A 14,944-nucleotide genomic window follows, 5' to 3' on the forward strand; every position below is an offset into this window, starting at 1 on the left:
CACAGGGAGCTTCCGGCAGGGAGCCTGCTTCTCCCTCTCCTAGGGCTCTGCCTGTCTTCTCTGTCTCTCATGAATAACTTAGAAAAGGACAAAATTGGGAATTTGTGATTAGCATAGCGACACACTGGTACATCCACACATAGAACACCACTGAGCAATCAAAAGGAACAAGCTGTTGGTACAGGAAAAGGCGTGGAGGAATCTCAAAATAAATTCTCCTAGCTAATAGGGCCCGGCCAAAGAGAGGACACGCCCTGGGCTTCCATTTACATAAAGCTACTCCCCGTAGTGACAAAGCAGATGTTTGGGGAAGGACAATTTTGGAGCTGGTGGGTAGGTTTCTTATCTTAATCGTGGTGATGGTCTCAGAGTGTGTATACACCCATCCATCAGTATTTAGCAAACTGCACACTTTAAACATGCAGTTGATTGCATGCCCATTCCATCTCGGTAAAGCTGGACAAACTCGATCAGGGCCGTGGAGGGGATCGTGAAGGCCACAGGCCCTGAAGTTTGAGCTTTCTTAGCTTGATCAAGGCCGTCTCTCTCTGCCTGCGGTTTGCATTTTCCTGGGACGCCGAGAACAATCCTCCAAGTGGGGAGTTGGAGTAGCTAGGTTGCTGCAGGAAGGGGATGATTTGGGGAGGTCGCCTAGTTCTCTGGTGAGCAGCGACTGTGGAGACAAGTCCACAGTGACCTCCCGGGCACAAAGAAGCTCGAAGAAATCCGGAGCCCAATGACACCTTTTTTTTTTTTTAAATCCAGAAAATTATGGGTAAGGCGGCAGTAGGCCCGCAGGCTTTTCTCAGGGGCGCACGCAGAAGCTCAGAGGCCACAGGAGGCGCAGTACTTCCCAGAGAATTTCTCGCGGCAGAATGTGTCCTGCACCGCGACTCGTAGAGAGCCCTGGGCACGATAGCAGCGCGGCTTCTGATTGGCTCCGTGCCGCGCGCTACGGCGTGCCTGGAGCCTGCGCAGAGAGACCGGGCCGGCAGAGGAGATGTCTGGGCGATCCAAGCGTGAATCTCGTGGTTCTACCCGCGGGAAGCGCGAGTCCGAGTCGCGGGGCAGCTCGGGCCGCGTCAAGCGGGAGCGGGAGCGGGAAGCCGAGGCGCCGAGCTCCCGGGGCAGTCCAGTGCGTGTGAAGCGGGAGGTCGAGCCGGTGAGCGCGCGCGAGGCTCCGACGCCAGTCGTCCCGGCTGTGCGGGTGAAGCGGGAGCGCGAGGTGGACGAGGACTCTGAGCCTGAGCGGGAGGTGCGAGGTGCGCGGGGCTCGGCTGGGCGCGGGCTCCACTCTCGCTTTCTCCTTTTTCCATTTCCAACTTTCCCTGGGGGTGGGGGTGAGTGGGGAATTCACACTCCCTGGTGTCCGCGACCGGACTCGACTGCATTGTGGTGAGGACCGTACTAGTTGTCTAAGACTGTAATTTTGCCTTCCGGTCCTGGATATCTGTATATGATTATACTTTAATAGTAGCTCTTAAACTTCTTGCTTAGAATCCTCTGTTTGGGGCAGCCCCGGTGGCTCAGCGGTTTAGCGCCGTCTTTAGCGCCGGGCGTGATCCTGGAGACCCGGGATCCAGTCCCACGTCGGGCTCCCTGCGTGGAGCCTGCTTCTCCCTCTGCCTGTGTCTCTCCCCCTCCCCCCCCCCCGTAACAAGTAAATAAAATCTTGAAAAAAAAAAAAAAGAATCCTCTGTTTGAACTATATTTGCATTCCTTATAGAGTCCGGAATAGCACCTTGCTCATAGAGTGCTTGATAAAAATATTCGTTGAATAATTAATTTCAGGATATTCTTTGATTTTTTTTTTTAAGTGCCTTGTCAGCTTCATGTTTCCCTTTCTTTGGAAGAGACGTTGTTTCTTAGGTATCTTGTATAGTTGTGATAAGATTGTTTTTTTCTGGGACACACTAGAATCCCATTTGTTCTTCTGGTTCGTCTTTTTGTTTTTGTTTTGTCTTTCCCTTTTTGTTTTTATGATGAAATAGATCACAGGCACTAAGATGGACCGAATATAATGCACAAGTATGGTTTAAAGGAGAGTGGAAACATACATCTTTAAATTTGCCATTTGTCAAGAACTGTGAAGGATTTGAGATTTTATTTGCAAGCTGCCTAGGTAGCCTGCCACAGTTTTCTGGATGCTAATGAAGACCGTGGAGTTTGTAGTGTCATTCTCCACAGTGCAGTTTTTTTTTTTTTTTTTTTAAGATTTTACTTATTTATTCATAAGAGATAGAGAGAGGCAGAGACACAGGCAGAGGGAGAAGCAGACTCCATGCAGGGAGCCCGACGTGGGACTCGATCCTGGGTCTCCAGGATCAGGCCCTGGGCTGAAGGCAGACGCTCAGCCGCTGAGCCACCCGGGCTACCCTTGAAGGGAACTTATACTCACAGTGGAACTCTGGGCTTACAGAATTTTTTATAGTGGTTTGTGAACTTGCCTCCTATTTGCTCTGTGGGGAGATCCCTGTGTCTGTCTTCCAATGCTGTTTACTATACATCTCCTTAACAAGGTAGTCTGAAGGCAGATAGTGCCTCTGGTCACAATATGGACAGAAACATGAGAGACCCATGGACAATTGTCTCCTAATGCTATTCACCATTAGAAGTGGTACATAACCAATACCTTAGAAGCTCCCATATGCCCCTTCTCAATTGTATCTACCTTCTTTACTTGCTTAGGAATTGACTGTTCTGAATTTTTATTTTTTAATTTCTATTTTTAGTTGTATATCCCTAAATACTACTAGTTTTACTTTGTATTTGATATAAATGGAATCATACTATATGTGGTCTTCTGATTTGCCTTTTTTTACTAGCCATATTTTTGAGGTTCATCCAAATTGGTGTTTATGGCTACATAGTGTTATATTGATGATACACCAAAATATGTTTATCTGTTTTATTTGTGGTGGATATTTGATTTGTTTCCAGTTTGGGCCCTTTCAGATACTGCTGCCATAAATATTTTTGGTAAAGCACTTCCGGTGTACAAATGCAAAAGTTTCTCTAAGGTTTATAAGTAGAGATTGCTGGGTCAAAGGTTCTCAGCTTGATCTTGCTGTACTGTTTCCAGGAGGTTGTAACAGTTTACACTTCACCAGCAGTGCATGAGCATTTCTATTGCTATTTGTATTTGCCCACACTGGGAATTTTCTGATTTTATTTTTTCCTTTCTGGTAGGTGTGAAGTGGTATATCATTGCACAAGGAAATTGGCATTTTCTTGATTGTTAACGAGGTTATATTCCTCATTTTCTGTTGGGTTGTCGTTTTCTTATTGCTTCACCAGATTTCTTTATGTAATCTGCAAATGAGTCCTTTGCTGGTTATATGGGTTTCAAATATATTCTCCCAGTTTGGTGCTTGTTCTATTAGTGGGCTTTTTGGTGTATTCCTGGGTTACCTGTGTATGAGTTCATACTGTTTAGTTTTTCTCATTTTTTGGTTTGTACTCGTAGTTGACCCTGAGTACGAGTTTCCCATTTTCACAGCCTGTGATGATTTCCCTTTCAGCAAAGAATGGCCGTGTGGATTCTGAGGATCGGAGGAGCCGCCATTGCCCGTACTTGGATACCATTAACAGGTTGGTAGGACAGGGATGCTGAGAGCAGCACAAAACATTGGAATCTATGCAGAAAATTCTTTGAACTGTACATCAAAAACACATTCACAAATTTTATCCCTTTTAAAGCTTTCTGCCCAGAAAATTGTGCCTCCTGCGATGTTTATTAATTGTTACCTTTTATTTATTTATTTAAAAATATTTTATTTATTTATTCATGAGAGATACACAGAGAGAGGCAGAGACATAGAGAAGCAGGCTCCCTGTGGGCGACCCGATGTGGGACTCCATCCCAGGACCTTGGGATCATGCCCTGAGCCGAAGGCAGATGCTCAACTACGGAGCCACCCAGGCGTCCCCAATCCTTACCTTTTAATATAAAGTGTCAGAGGGCATTTTTTTTTTTTTTAGGAGGTGCATGTACATAAAAAGCTTTTAGTTTATTTTGAATCTGTTTGATGGAATATATATGGTGTCCTTAAAATGACAGTGGCAAATTTAAGTATTTTTTTGAGTACTTACTACATGCTAAGTACTACTTTAGATGGCTGGAATTTAGTAGAGAAAACAGATAAAAATATGTCCTAAAGCAGAAGTGGTTACTTTATCCTTGTTTCATTTCTCTGATCCCAGATGGCATTTTAAGATGTTTTTAAATTCATGCCTTAAAAAAAAAATAAATAAATAAATAAATAAATTCATGCCTTAAGATAGTACTGTTTAGTATATAGATTAGATAAGAACTTCTCTCCGTAATGAAATGACTCTTTATAAGGGCTATTTATTGTGGCAGGTGCAAGCCATTTATGGCTAGAGAGGACTTGAAACATGACTTGAGGAACCCAGTTTCAAATTTTAATTATTTTTAATTAATTAATTAATTAATTAATTTAAAAATTACTTATTTATTTATGATAGACAGAGGGAGAAACACAGGCAGAGGGAGAAGCAGGCTCCATGCCGGGAGCCCGACACGGGACTTGATCCTGGAACTCCAGGATCGTGCCCTGGGCCAAAGGCAGGCACCAAACCGCTGAGCCACCCAGGGGTCCCCTATTTACTTTTTTAAATATTTTAAATTTATTTATTCATGAGAGAGACACAGAGAGAAGGGCAGAGACATAGGCAGAGGAGAAGCAGGCTTCCTGCAAGGAGCTCAATACGGGACTGGATTCCGTATCGGGGATCACTCCCTAAGCCAAAGGCAGATGCTCAACCGGCTAAGCCACCCAGGTGTCCCTAATTATTTTAAATTTAAATGTAAATATTCACTTGTGGCTATTGCCTCCTTTAATGGACAGTGCCACTTTACTGGGACCATTACCAATTAATTAGAGTTAACATTTGAGGAGAAATTTCTTTGTCACCTGTGGATTCAGTGGAAGTAAAAGTTTTTTTGTCCCTTAACCTGCCGTGTACTCATATAACATTACTTTGCAGTTAATTAAGTACATCTATTTGTAGGTATTCTAGTATTCAGGCTTCCCATTTATTTTTATGGACAAAAATAGATTTTTCTTTTATAAAAGGATTTGTTCACTCGATGTCTTTTCACTGCCTCTCTCCTTCTTTTTTTTTCCCTAGAGAAGGGGGTGGGCAGAGGAAGAGGGAGAGAATCTTGAACAGGTTCCACACCCAGCACAGAGCCTATGTGGGGTTAGATCTCACAACCCTGAATTATGACCTGAGCTGAAATCAAGAGTTGGGACATTTAACTGACTGAGCCAACCAGGTGCCCCCATCCGTAGTCTTTTATTTATGTATGTATGTATGTATGTATTTATTTATTTTTTTAGTGTTTGTTTATTTATTTTTTAAAAAGATTTTATTTATTCATGAGAGACACAGAGAGAAAGAGAGGCAGAGACACAGGCAGAGGGAGAAGCAGGCTCCATGCAGGGAGCTCAACATGGGACTCGATCCCGGGTCTCCAGGATCACACCTCAGGCTGCAGGTGGCGCTAAGCCACTGCGTAAGCGGGACTGTCCCATCCCTAGTCTTTTAATTTGGAATGTTGTTAGGGCCTTGTTGCTTTAGTCCTACTTTTTTTAGCTTTTCCTCCAGAGAAAGTAACTGCAATAGAAGGTTTTCTACTGGTTGTAAATTTGAAAAAGAAAGAGGATCATTGGCATTGTATGTTTGGTAGAGATACCTTGACATTGCTTTGGGAATTGGTGTGTAGGGGTGCTATATTAAATGTCTAGGGGAGGAATAATGTTCCTCACAGTTTACATATGGTCGTTGAACTATCTCTGAAGGATGCTATGTGATGTTGTGGAATGTGGAGCCAAAGCTGCTTCACTTGGGGGCTTTCCTAGACATCTCTCCCTATTAACTGTTTTTTTTTTTTTTTCTTCTTTTGTTTGGCTCTTTTAGGAGTGTGCTGGACTTTGACTTTGAGAAACTATGTTCCATCTCCCTCTCACATATCAATGCATATGCCTGTCTGGTGTGTGGCAAGTACTTTCAGGGTAAGTAAATGCTGTATATTATAAACTTGCTAAGTTTTCAGTGCTAGCTACAGGTCTGCTCCAGAGAGGTTTTTTACTTTCTTTTAAAGAAGGTAAGCTGCTGCCAGGAGTCACATCTGAGAATATCTATCTTTATTCCCAGGCAATTGGGATACTCCTAGGAAATCAATAGGAGGTTCTTCGGTCAGAACCTGTATATGTATGAAAGAGAAGAAGAACTAGTTGAGGCTTTGTAGGAGGTCTTAAAGGCTGTGGGTTTTTGAATCTCTCATGTTTTGTGTACTCATGTCTTATTTTTTATTTTTTATCTTTTTTTGAAAATCCTTTTGCTCTGAGGGCTTTTTCATCCTATTCTTTTCTGGAACTAGTCAATTCATTCAGACCAAGCACATGCTATGTACAGTATGCTGGAGGATTCAAAAGAAACATAAACTACATTCCTTGCTCTTATAAAGAGCTCATAGTCAAGGTTAACACATAAAACAATAAGCAAACTATAAGATCATAAGGATTACTGCTGGACTGTGGCAGTGAGTATGGATAAGGACTATGGGAGTTAAAATACGTAGAGATCAATATTAGCTGGAGCATTTGTGTTTAATTCATGGAGGAGGTCAATGTGGGACTTGAACTGGTAGGATATAGAGGATTGAATGGGTTAAGGTAGAGAGACTCTAGAAAAGAGTGGCATTCTGAACAAAGTTACATAGGTACAGGATTGTCCTGAATGTGGGTGTTTGGAAATGCAGGACTGAATGATGATGGATATTTGTATTTGTACATGTATATATGTATATATGCATATCTATGTATGTCTGTGCATATATTATATATAATCTATGCGTAGGTAGTCTTACTTTTAGATAAAGTGGAACTAGCTCATACACAACTGCATGCACACACACATTTCACATTTATGTGTATGAAATTAGTTTCTCTAACCAATGTTTTATGCCATCCAGGGAATAAAGTACTAATGTGCTATTCTTTTTTCCTCTTTTTTGTGATGGGACAAGTTCATGTAAGAGATTCACTGCCCAAATGGTATAGTACTTAGTTTTTGCTGGTATTAGTGTGTTCCAGTACAAAGTTATGAAAGGAAAATCAAATCTGATTTGTGTCTCTCTGGCATCTGTCCTACTCTTACAGCCTTTCATCCTTCTTTACAGGCCGAGGTTTGAAGTCTCACGCCTATATTCACAGTGTCCAGTTTAGCCATCATGTCTTCCTCAACCTCCACACTCTCAAGTTTTACTGCCTTCCAGACAACTATGAGATCATCGATTCTTCCCTGGAGGATATCACAGTATGTGTCCATGAGGGTTGATTTGGAACTAGTTCTCTTGGGAGCCATCCTAGGGCTCCTGGGGATCTGCCCCACCTGAGGTTAGGGAAGAATCTCAATCCCTTGGGCTTGGAGAGGCTTCTTTTTCTTTGGGAGGAACCAGGGAGACTAGTAAGGTCAGGATTCATAATTGTGGTCTGATCTGTAGCCTAGCTGTTATTTCTGCATTTAATGTTGAGAGTTAGGACTAAAGAAATATGGCTACTTTCTAACTTTAGGACTAAAGAAATATGGCTACTTTCTAACTTTAGGACTAAAGAAATATGGCTACTTTGTGAACTATATTAAGCTTTCACACTTTGGAATAGGGATATGAATTGGGCCTGGTGTAGGAGGACAGTGGATATCAAGCTGCATACCAGCTCCTGGCTACTTTTGATATGATGCGGCCAGAATGGCCAGTGTATCCCATATGTGGGCTCTGGTGTGTGATCTGTGCCAAGAGTCCCTGTATTTTTTTTTTTTTTTTCCTTTTTAAAGATTTTTAAGATTTACTTACTCATGAGAGACACAGAGACAGGGCCAGACACCTAGGCAGAGGGAGAAGCAGGTTCCCTGCAGGGAGCCTGATACAGGATTCAATCCCAGGACCCTGGGATCACAACCTGGGCCAAAGGCAGACCCTCAACCACTGAGCCATCCAGGTGCCCCAAGAGTCACTGTACTTAAGTGGAGAGCATGGAAAGTCTTCTTGGGTTTGATTAATGTTGGAACTGTTGATTATTATTTTCCTTTTAAGCAAGTGTTTACATACACATGTTGACTGCTCTGTTCATTTTTAAGGAAAGCTTGGTGTTCAGAGTTTTGAAACTATGCTGCTTTTATAAGTTTTATAGGCCTATTAATAATCGAGGTTAAAGTAGTTCTAATACTTGGAGAAAGAGAAACAAATAAATGCAAGGTTTTAAAATGAGTTAGTAGAAGACCTTTGTTCAGCCCTTTACATAACGACCCTTGTAACTCTGGGACTGGGGAAGGTTCTGTTCCTGCCCCTCTAATCACAGAGAATTCATGAGGTCTCAGGTTTGCATTCCTGCTTCTGTGCTGGGCCTATACTGGCTCTGTGTGAAGTCCTATGTGAGACTCCTCCTGCTGCTTGCAGAAATTTGAGTGTCCTCCAGCTTCTGACAGTCATTTATCATGGAGTTGGCCAGACCTGGGGCTTGAGGAAAGACCTAGGATTCAGTGATTTTGGGTTAAACACAGAGATCCCTTTCTACATTAATAATGTGGAGAGGGCCTGTTCCATATTACTTCAGCCTTTATACCTATTGTTGGGAGCCCTTTGGGTGTGTGGTGAGGCATTCACAACCAAAGTGTTTCTTGTTTCTGGCAGAAATTGCTATTTCAGATATATCTTGTGAACTCTATAGCAGTCCTGCAACAGCTTGGAATTTTCTTTTGCTTTGCAGTATGTTTTGAAGCCCACTTTCACAAAGCAGCAGATTGCAAACTTGGACAAGCAAGCCAAACTCTCCCGGGCATATGATGGTACTACTTACCTGCCAGGTATTGTGGGCCTGAATAACATAAAGGCCAACGACTACGCCAACGCTGTCCTTCAGGTAGGATCAGGATGGGAACAGTGGGGGAGGGAGAGAGGTAACCTGGGAATACCATGAAGTTTAGCCAAGAAATGACTCCCTTCTGTTATGATCATTGGTTCTTGAAGACACCAAGTCTTGCTGAGGACTGTACATGACTATTCTTTTTTTTTTTTTTTTTTTTTTTAAGATTTTATTTATTTATTAGAGAGAGAGAGGGAAAGAATGAGTGGGAGAAGGGAGGGGCAGAGGGAGAAGGAGACTTTCGGCTGAGCAGGGAGCCTAACACCAGACTGGATCCCAGGTCTCTGGGATTATGACCTTAGCTGAAGGCCCACGCTTAACCAGCTGAGCCACTGAGGCGCCCCTGTACTTGAGTGTTCTATATCAAACAGAACATTTCTGTGTCAGCTCAAAGGGCTGCTGCCAGATGGTGAGGCCTCTTCTAGCCTCTGGAGTCAGTGGCCTCTGGAGTTTTCAAGGAATGAAGGATAGAATGTGTGTATGGCTTGGGAGTACCAAATAAGAAACATATGTGCAAGATGGTGTGTGTGTGTGTGTGTGTGTGTGTGTGTGTGTGTGTGAGAGAAATAGTGCAGATGTTCCTGTGCTAGTTGTCTGATGTCTTGATCCTGCTCTTAAGCTTAAGGCTTGAACTGAGGAATGCAGAAAACCAGAGTTGTCTTATTTGCAATTAAGGTTTGTTTATGTAGAGGCGCCTGGGTGGCTCAGTAAGTTAAACATCTGCCTTTGGCTCAGGTCATGATCCCTGGGTCCTGGAATGGAGCCCTGCATCTGTCTCCCTGCTCAGCGAGGAGCCTGTTTCTCCCTTTCCCTCTGCCTGCCACTCCTGCTGCTTGTGCTCTCCTATTCTCTGTCAAATAAATAAATAAATTCTTCAAAAAAAGTTTTTTTTAAAAAACTGAGTAATATTATGCATTGTAGGATGGTTAGAAAATGTTGATAAACACAAGAAAATTAATAATTTTGCTTAATTGACCAAAATTACTTAAAAAAATATCTTTTTGGGGGTAGAAGATATAGAAAGTTTAAAGTGAAGTCTTCATTCTTCCCTTTCTCTAGTAGTCCATTATGGACTGGTTTAAAAGCAAATTTTGAAAGAGGCATCTGGGTGGTTCAGTTGTTTGAGCATCTGATTCTTGATTTTGGCTTAGATCATGATCTCAGGGTTGTGAGATTGAGTCCTGCCTTAGGCTCCCTCCTCAGCGCTGAGTGTGCTTGAGATTCTCTCTTCCTCTGTCCTTTCCCCTGCTCATGTGCTCTCACATATTCTTTCTTTTTTTTTTTTTTTTTTTCACATACTCTTTCTTTCTTTCTTTCTCTAAAATAAAGAAAAATTTAAGAAAAAGGTATATTATGAAATCATTACTGGGATACTTCATTTTATTGCACTTTGCTTTATTATACCTCTCAGATGTTGTTCTTTTTACAAATTGAAGGTTTGTGGCAACCCTGTGTTGAGGAAATCTTTTTTTTTTTAAAGATTTTATTTGTTCATGAGAGACCCAGAGAGAGAGGCAGAGACACAGGCAGAGGGAGAAGCAGGGTCCAAGCAGGGAGCCTGATGCAGGACTCGATCAAGGAACTCTGGGATCATGCCCTGGGCTGAAGGCAGACAGACACTCAGCTGCTGAGCCACCCAAGCATCCGGAGGAAGTCTTTCAACACCAATTTTCCAATAGCATTTGCTTGCTTCTTGACTCTCACATTTTGAGAATTCTTGCAGTACTTCAGGTTTTTTATTATATTTGCATCACTGCAATCTCATGATAAAACTTTAGTGAATGAGGAGTTGTTTCTTACGAATGAGTGAAGAAAGTGGTTTCTTGAGGTGGAATCTACTGGTGAAGATGCTGTGAGGATTGTGGAAATGACCACAAAGGATTTGGAGTATTACATAAACTTAGCTGATGAAGCAGTAGCAAGGTTGTAAAGGATTGACTCTAATTTTGTAAGTGGTGCCGTGGGTAGGATGCCATCCAACAGCATTACATGCCATAGAGAAATTGTTTATGAAAGGAAGATTCAGTTGTTACCTTATTTTAATAAACTGCCACAGTCACCCTAGCCTTCAGCAACCTGATCAGTCAGTAGCCATCAGCATGGAGGCAAGACCTTCCACCAGCAAAAAGAGAGTGACTCACTGAAAGCTCAGGTCATGGTTAGCAATTTTTTTCGTTAGAGAGTGTGAGCATGAGTGGGGTGAGAGGAGGGACTGAGGGTGGGGAAGAGACAGAATCCTAAACAGGCTCCATGCCCCTTGGGGAGCTTGACATGGGGCTCAGTCTCACAATCCTAAGGTCATGACCTGAGCCAAAATCAAGAGTAGGATGGTTAACCCACTGAGCCACCCAGGTGCCCGGATGGTTAGCATATTTTAGCAATAAAGTATTTTTAAATTAAGGTATGTATGTTGTTTTAATTTTTTGTATGTTGTTTTTATAGATAGAAGCTATTGCATACTTAAAGATTACAGTGTAGTGTAAACATAACCTTTAGGATGCCTTGGGAAACCCCAAAAGTTCATTTGACTCTCTTTATTGTAGTATTATTTATTGTGATGGTTTGAAACTGAACCTGTGATACCTCTGAAATAGGCTTGTACGTATTCTTGTGCAGCATCTTTAATAATTATATGTTAATCCATTTTGTGGATGAATTAAAGCTTAATCATCACCTCTGTGTTAGTGTATTTAAGGCCTAGGAGGGGACAGTGGGGAGACTGGGCTATAGGATGTTTGTAGCAATTCCCATACCCATCAACAACACAAAAGAGGATTCATCTTGCATTGTCACACTTTACTCCCCATTTTGATACATTTAATGTACCTTTCCTCATTAGCTTCTAAAATTGATTATTTTCATTTTTTAATGTGATGTTGGGATGTATGTACTCATTTTTCTTTTTTTTTTTTTTTTAAATTTTTATTTATGATAGTCACAGAGAGAGAGAGGCAGAGACACAGGCAGAGGGAGAAGCAGGCTCCATGCACCGGGAGCCCGATGTGGGATTCGATCCCGGGTCTCCAGGATCGCGCCCTGGGCCAAAGGCAGGCGCCAAACCGCTGCGCCACCCAGGGATCCCTGTACTCATTTTTCTATTGGTGGTTTATTTCACTGAGCTTTAAGAGATATATATTAGCCTTTTTTGGTAGCATATATATATATATATATATATTTTTTTTTTTTTAAAGATTTTGTTTATTTATTCATGAGAGACAGCGAGAGAGAGAGAGAGAGAGAGAGAGAGAGAGAGGCAGAGACACAGACACAGGCAGAGGGAGAAGCAGGCTCCATGCAGAGAGCCCGATGTGGGACATGATCCCGGGACTCTGAGATCACGCCCTGAGCAGAAGGCAAACAAACGCTCAACTGGCGAGACACCCAGGCATCCTATTGTATATGTTATAAACATTTCCTTCCAGTTCTTAGGCCTTTAAACTTTGCTTATGGTATTTTTGCATAAAGAATTTGGGTAAAAAATTATGAAGTTTTTGTTAGTTTTGGTGTGTGTGACTGATGTCATGCTTTAGACCCTGGAAAGGTCAAATTCTTAGGTAGAGAGAGACTTTGCTTCTCTTATGGTCTTTCATGGCTTTGTGAAGACTTGCAAGATGAACAAAGGATTTGAAGCCTGGCATTAACCTTGGCTTTGTGATGGATTTTAGTTCCCATGGGAAGTTTTTATTTATAAAATGAGATGAACAAACCCTTTGTGATATTATTGCTGCTAGAATGGGATTGAATGGATGAAATACTCCAGCTGGAGGCTGAATAGTTTCTCTCTGACACTTACTTTTTGTATTGTTGCTGAAGCCCCTGAGCAGGCTTCCTCCAGAGCTTGGAGAACTGAGAACTAGGATGAACTTTATCCAGATTGCTTTCCTTTAGATAGTAACTCATTTTTTGGTAATTATTCTCTAAGCATGAAGTTCTTGTTTAGCTGAGCTCAGTTTGCAGGGGCTTTCCTGATCATGTCTGTTGTTACGGTACTCCCTGTGTCTGGAGTTGTCCTGAGTTGTCTTCCGCTAAGACACCTGGGTTTATTGTGTCCAGCAGAAACCTGTCCTCCTTTCTAAATGAATTACCTTGCCAAAAAAGTTGTGCCCATAGTAAGCACAGTACTGGTAAGGATTCACAAACCAATTAGGAGGGGACTGTGGGGAGACTGTGTCTATTTAAGGTCTCTTCTGTGGTCTCCCTCCCAGTTTTGTAGCTCATACTAGTGAGCATGTATTTCTTCCTGAACCCACATGGCTAGTATTGATCGTTGTGCCTCATGAGGTAAAATGTATTTTTGTTTTCCTAAATCTTTTGACCATTTCAATCCTATTTTTTTTTAAATGTTTATTTATTTATTTATGATAGTCACACACACACAGAGGCAGAGACATAGGCAGAGGGAGAAGCAGGCTCCATGCACCAGGAGCCCGACGTGGGACTTAATCCCGGGTCTCTAGTATCGCGCCCTGGGCCAAAGGCAGGCGCCAAACCGCTGCGCCACCCAGGGATCCCGACCATTTCAATCCTAACAGCATCAGTCTCTTTTATGTATATGTTCATTTTATGTCATGTTTCTATAGAATTCATTTTTATTTCATTTTGTTTATATTTATTACCACTCTCTCAGTAAATACCACATTTGGGAAAAACACCGGATTTTAAGATAATTTACATGTTATTTCATTTTATTTTATTTTTTTAAAAGATTTTATTTATTCATGAGATACAGAAAGGCAGAGACATAGGCAGAGGGAGAAGCAGGCTCCCTCTGGGGAGCCCAGTGTGGGACTCAATCCTGGGACTCCAGGATCATGTCCTGAGCTGAAGGCAGGTGCTCAACCACTGAGCCACCTGGGTATCCCCATATTATTTTTATGTACAATGAAGAGATGTGGGATCTTTGGCCTCCAGGTAGTAATCTGTACCCTAGCCAAATGGAGTATTTAGATTTCTAGCTCTCAATTCCTTATGAATCCAAAGATAATCACAGGCCTAATTAGAGTAAATAAAGGAAATTATTTTAAAAAGCTGGTCAGTGGGGGCATCTGGGTGGCTCAACCAGTAAGCATCTGAGAATAAAATCTTAAAAAAAAAAAGTCAGTGAATAGGGACTTAAATACCTTTTTTTTTTTTTAATTTCTTTGGGGCACTTGGCTGGCTTAGTTGGTGGAGCATGTGACCCTTGACTTGGGATTGTGAGTTCAAGCCCCATTTTGGGAATAGACATTGCTTAAAAAAAAATTAAAATTGTAACAAAACTTCTTCATTATGTCTATGTCAGTTAAGTGTCTACAGAACTGGACTTTATGTGAAATAGTACAGAGTTGTTTCTATAACATGAACTTTAAACCTGAGCATTTCCTTCTGCCTCTTGAGGGCCATCACAGGCCCAATTCTAGTAGAAGAGCTTGTTTCCGGGGTTGTGTGCAGGGCCCTGCATGGGGGTTCTGGATTAATTGGAATGTTCTACTTCTAGGCTTTATCTAATGTTCCTCCTCTACGGAACTACTTCTTAGAAGAAGATAATTATAAGAACATCAAGCGTCCTCCGGGGGATATCATGTTCTTGTTGGTCCAGCGTTTTGGAGAGCTGATGAGAAAGCTCTGGAACCCTCGAAATTTCAAGGCGCATGTCTCTCCCCATGAGATGCTTCAAGCTGTTGTCCTTTGCAGCAAGAAGACTTTTCAGATCACCAAGCAAGGTAAGGAACGAGTCCTTCATCTTTTCTAATGGAAGGGCAACAAAACCAGTTTGATGAGCAAATTTACTTGCACTTGAAGTGAACCTTGTTATAACTGGGTGTGCTTCTAGTTGATAGCATGATTGGGTTCCTCATTCCTTTCATCAGTCTGCCCTGCTCAGAATCCTGTGACTTCATCTGGATAGAAAGTCTGTCTTATTTGGTAAACTAAACTGTATGGCTGAGGGGAAGATGAGGAGGCTTTGAGAAAGGCACCAGCCCTGAAGCACTTGCCATGTTTGCTTCTCA

At 42.0% G+C, this 14,944-nt stretch overlaps 1 protein-coding gene across 2 annotated transcripts in view; it reads left to right on the forward strand.

Moving 5' to 3' along the window:
• Nucleotides 1-865: 865 nt before the first annotated feature.
• USP39 (ubiquitin specific peptidase 39) overlaps nt 866-14,944 on the forward strand; it is a 30,182-nt gene continuing 16,103 nt past the window's right edge. The window contains exons 1-6 of one of the 2 annotated variants that reach the window (XM_041756762.1): nt 866-1,262; nt 3,522-3,591; nt 5,947-6,041; nt 7,211-7,347; nt 8,799-8,951; nt 14,431-14,656. In XM_041756762.1, the coding sequence (XP_041612696.1) occupies nt 1,001-1,262; nt 3,522-3,591; nt 5,947-6,041; nt 7,211-7,347; nt 8,799-8,951; nt 14,431-14,656 (943 nt within the window). In that variant the 5' untranslated portion in view covers nt 866-1,000. The remainder of the gene's footprint in view (nt 1,263-3,521; nt 3,592-5,946; nt 6,042-7,210; nt 7,348-8,798; nt 8,952-14,430; nt 14,657-14,944) is intronic. The other variant, XM_041756761.1, reaches the window with a different exon arrangement.

This window comes from Vulpes lagopus, chromosome 5 (assembly GCF_018345385.1).
Source record: "Vulpes lagopus strain Blue_001 chromosome 5, ASM1834538v1, whole genome shotgun sequence".
Lineage (NCBI taxonomy): Eukaryota > Metazoa > Chordata > Mammalia > Carnivora > Canidae > Vulpes > Vulpes lagopus.